The sequence below is a fragment of the Bombus vancouverensis genome, chromosome 8 (genome assembly GCF_051014615.1).
Source record: "Bombus vancouverensis nearcticus chromosome 8, iyBomVanc1_principal, whole genome shotgun sequence".
In the NCBI taxonomy this organism is placed as follows: domain Eukaryota; kingdom Metazoa; phylum Arthropoda; class Insecta; order Hymenoptera; family Apidae; genus Bombus; species Bombus vancouverensis.
Window position 1 is genome coordinate 375,848 of NC_134918.1, and position 4,152 is coordinate 379,999.

The 4,152-nt window shown below is 33.3% G+C and overlaps 1 protein-coding gene across 1 annotated transcript; it reads left to right on the plus strand.

Annotated features, from left to right (window-relative positions):
• The first annotated feature begins 921 nt into the window (after positions 1-921).
• Positions 922-3,942, plus strand: LOC143303100 (uncharacterized). The gene is made up of 4 exons (XM_076621120.1): positions 922-1,275; positions 1,501-1,932; positions 2,017-2,307; positions 3,928-3,942. The coding sequence occupies exons 1-4, from the start codon at positions 937-939 to the stop codon at positions 3,940-3,942; spliced, it is 1,077 nt and encodes a 358-aa protein (XP_076477235.1). The 5' UTR covers positions 922-936.
• The last annotated feature ends 210 nt before the right edge of the window (positions 3,943-4,152 follow it).

Consider the following 4,152-nt stretch of genomic DNA (forward strand, 5'->3'; position numbering starts at 1 on the left):
ACGGTAGATACTCGTAGATACTGATCCATAACTCTCGTGAACTCTTTACGATTGCGTCCGTTTAAACTGGTATAGTATAAACAGATCGGGGGAGAGTCGGAGAATTCAAATTCGTCTTTGTTCGACGGTTCGACGGTAACGTAACGGCGACATTGTTTTGCCCGGAGTTTATTTATTAATATATTATGTATGTCCTCACGATCTTGATACTCCGAAGCAAAAAAACAACAACATGATTTGAAATGTTCTCTAGCTCATGTACCGCTACGTGTACTTTCAAGGAGCAAAACTGACACAGTTCCGCTTGTGACGCGAGACGGAGATTATCGTTTCACTTCCTTTAACGCATTTTTGCCATTGAAAGACACTAATTTCTGTGACTTGCTTTATCTCTGTTATAAATCTCTCTTTATATTTAAAATTTTATAGTTTTTCTGCAAACGTAAAAGGTAAGTAAATATTAATAAATATTATAATAATATAATATAATGCTATATAATAATATTAATAAATACTTCGCTATTTACTTATTTTATTTCCATTAAGGTATATTGTATTTTTCATTGCATTACTTTCATTTTTATTTAGTGTAATAATAAACGCATACGTTAATATTCATTGGCATTAGTGTAATTGTAAGCTTCACTGTAAATTTAATAAAATTTATAAGAACGGAATTATTAAAAGGGTATATATGTGTAATTAAACTAGATTCTATTCTCAATGTTACCTCATTATTTTATTATTGTTTCATATATATATATTTTTTTTTAATTTACATGTGCTTCTAAGTTAATAGAACTAAACACATGTATATGTATTAATTGCTATATACGTCATAATTTCAACCATAATATTAAATTATGGTATGTATTATTAAAAAGTATAGTTTAATGTATATATTAAATACATATCATTTATTCGTAGATTTTAAATATGGATACTGGATCAAAGAAGGAGATTAATGAAATGATTACCAAATCAGTCCCTGGCCCTTCAACTACAAAGAGGCCGAAAGTTTTGAAGGAAAAAGGTTGTCGCCGTAAAGAGACTATCCCAGAAAATGATATTATCAATACTGATAATACAGTAACAGATTCAGCAGTACATGATAAAACAGAAAATAAAGATGTAAAAACTGGGGATGTGCTGGAAACAACAATTGACCGAACAAAAAGAAAGGCTGCAATAAAAGCTGCAATTAATATTAAAAAGCAGCAGTCAACGTCACTTGTTACAAAATTACGAAGGCTATCTCTTGATGATGACAGTAATGTAAATGTTTGTGTCATATTATGATGAAATTTAATACTTTTAATCTTATGTTACTAATCTTATCTTATCTTATGTTACTAATCAATACTAACCCTTATATGTAGTACCCAATAATGTTTGATATCGGTTAATTAATACGTCAAAATCTAATTGCTTATATAATTGTATGTACATTGTGTATATAAATACTACTATAACGTTGTTAAATATATTCTAAATTTTTAGAGGAAACGTGGAGGCCGACCTAAAAAAAAGGAAAGTGCTAGAAGTAGTTCAGATGAAAAAAACACAAAAGGTCCTACAAAACATAGTAAAACAAAAAAGAATGTTTTAAGCGAAACAATTTCAAAAGAAGATGCAATACAGCCAGAAAGGATTGAACCATTAAAGTCTTCAATGACAACAAGAGATAGTAATATAAAGAGAACTTTTTCACGGAGTGAAAACACGAAGGGTAAATATTCTAATATTATTGATGATACAGTAATTCCATCAGCAAGAAATGATATTGAAGATCCTTCAATGTGCGAGGATGCACTTGAGAAATTTACTCCTCTTATGAATTCCACGATGGACATCAATTCTACTTATACGCAGAAGATGATGGACGCTACCGCAATTGTAGAACCTTTATCACCAATAAAATCAAACGAAACGGTAGTAATTAATAGAAACTTGGCTAGTAGTACAGGAAAAAATAATGAACCTAAATTTACATCACGGTCGCCAATAACTCTGCAGGAGGAGGTTCAGCAGCTGAATCAAGCGATTGGACTCACCGAGTTCGAAGAATTATTCGCAGAAGATGAGCCATCCCGTGAAAGGGAAATGTCTAATAGAAACATGACGAAACAGGACATTCAAAATGAAATGAAGAAAAATGTGCCCGTAAGAAGGAGAATCGAGGCCTTTGAAAAAGAAAAAATTTCAGAAAAAGCCATTGTTCAAAAACTGGCACGAAGATCTGTCGAAAAAGCAAAAAAAATCTTATTAGCGAAACAAAAGAAGGAGACTCGGATGATGACATTGCAGGTAACATTACAAACAGTATCAAAGTATTCTTCTGTTATAAAAACACAAGCTATTATTCATTCGATATTTTATCCAAAATATAGCTCCAAACAGTAAGGTCCACTTCTGTTTTGCACAGTAAACCTGACGACGACACATCGGACGATGAAGCCAGACCAAGGCGTACAATTCCACATTAGGCGCAATGTAAGTGTTGTTTTACTTAATGAGTTAATAAACATTATAATGCATGGAGTACTCGAATTTTTATCAATTTTAGCGTACATACGCGAAAATGAACTTGCAATGCAACGATAAATTCCGAAGAAAGCAGTCTATAAATTCTTTGATAGAAAAATGTGCACACCAGATTTAACTGAAATGTTTGAAAATATAGATAGGAGTAGATTACAACGCACGTCCAGTGCAATATGGAAGACACCACCGCGTTATTCCATGATGGAAAACGAATAGAAGTTATAATTTGTTAAACTGAATGTTGTTGATTTCAAATTGTGCCTTAGAGCAGGAATACTTGCCATACCTTGCGTGTAATATAAAAATGATGTTACATTGCAACTATCGTTAAAAGATGTATGTGTTCTTAAAATATACCAATGAACGTAAGACTATTTCACTTTTTATATTTTAGAATGATCATAGGCATATATTACTTTTATTATACTAATCAAATTTTACCATTTTTTCTTATTTATATGTATCTTCTTAAGAATTAATAAATAAACCAATTAATAAATAATTGTTTTGGTACGACTTTTTAATGAGAAGTAAATTTTATTAGATTTGCCTTATTATCACCGTCGTGTAATAATTCGCGAGATACGCGTGATATAATTCGCACGATTAAATAGCACTGGTGATTTCGTCTCTTCGTGTAACGAGGAGGGTCTGGTAAATGGGTCGACCGTGGACGTTCAATCTTGTAAGAGAACAAACGGCGGCACCGTATCGTCGAGCATTTTTCTTTCGGTCAACAGCCATCCATTTTATATTTAGCACATTCGGTTGCGACGCTAAATTTTCGTTACACCACCAGTTGTTTCGTCTGAAATTCGCATGACGTAAGTGCATTACACTCTCGCACCCGTCAGCCATTCCTGCGACCACTTCGCGTGCGTTAACTCGATAATATTTCGTCTCTGTTACCTTGTCGCCGTTGCTGCTTGACACATCTCGCTTGCTGGACGACTGATAGATGAAAATTAAAACGGGACGCTGATTTACCGTATCGTTATTTTTGTGTCAGGTATTCTCTTTTTGCCGTTTCGGCGAATTATTTTCATTTCGAACTTTTTTAGTCTTATTGTTACGTCGATTCTTATATTTCAAGATCTAGTCTTGTATGTACGCTGGGGAGCGCTTTTATTTATTGATTCAACAAAGAATATCGTTGTAGGTGTCATACATGCGAGTAAAAGTAACGAAGTACGAGCAGTTTCACTGTAACATACTTCCTGATAATTTCTCGTTATTTATACCATAAGAAAGTATCAAAGAGGAACTCTTATCCCGAACGTGGATCTATTTGTCGATAATGCATGCGTGTAATACTCGAGTGTCGTTCATACAGCGTAAATATACGTGCAGATACGTAAACCTTTTATGATTTTTGTATCAAAGGCAGACCTACTATAATATTCGCAAGTGAAATATAATTCTACGAAAGAAAATGGAGCAAAAGAGTTTCGTTGGTAATATATTCTTCCTTTTTCATCACAAGTTTCCTCTTTGTTGTGCTTCTGTTACATTATAATCCTGTTAGATTTATGCGCGTAAAATTTCACTTTGTTGCACTACATCTCATCATCGCCATCTGCCGAACACCTGTGAGAAACGCGGTTTACT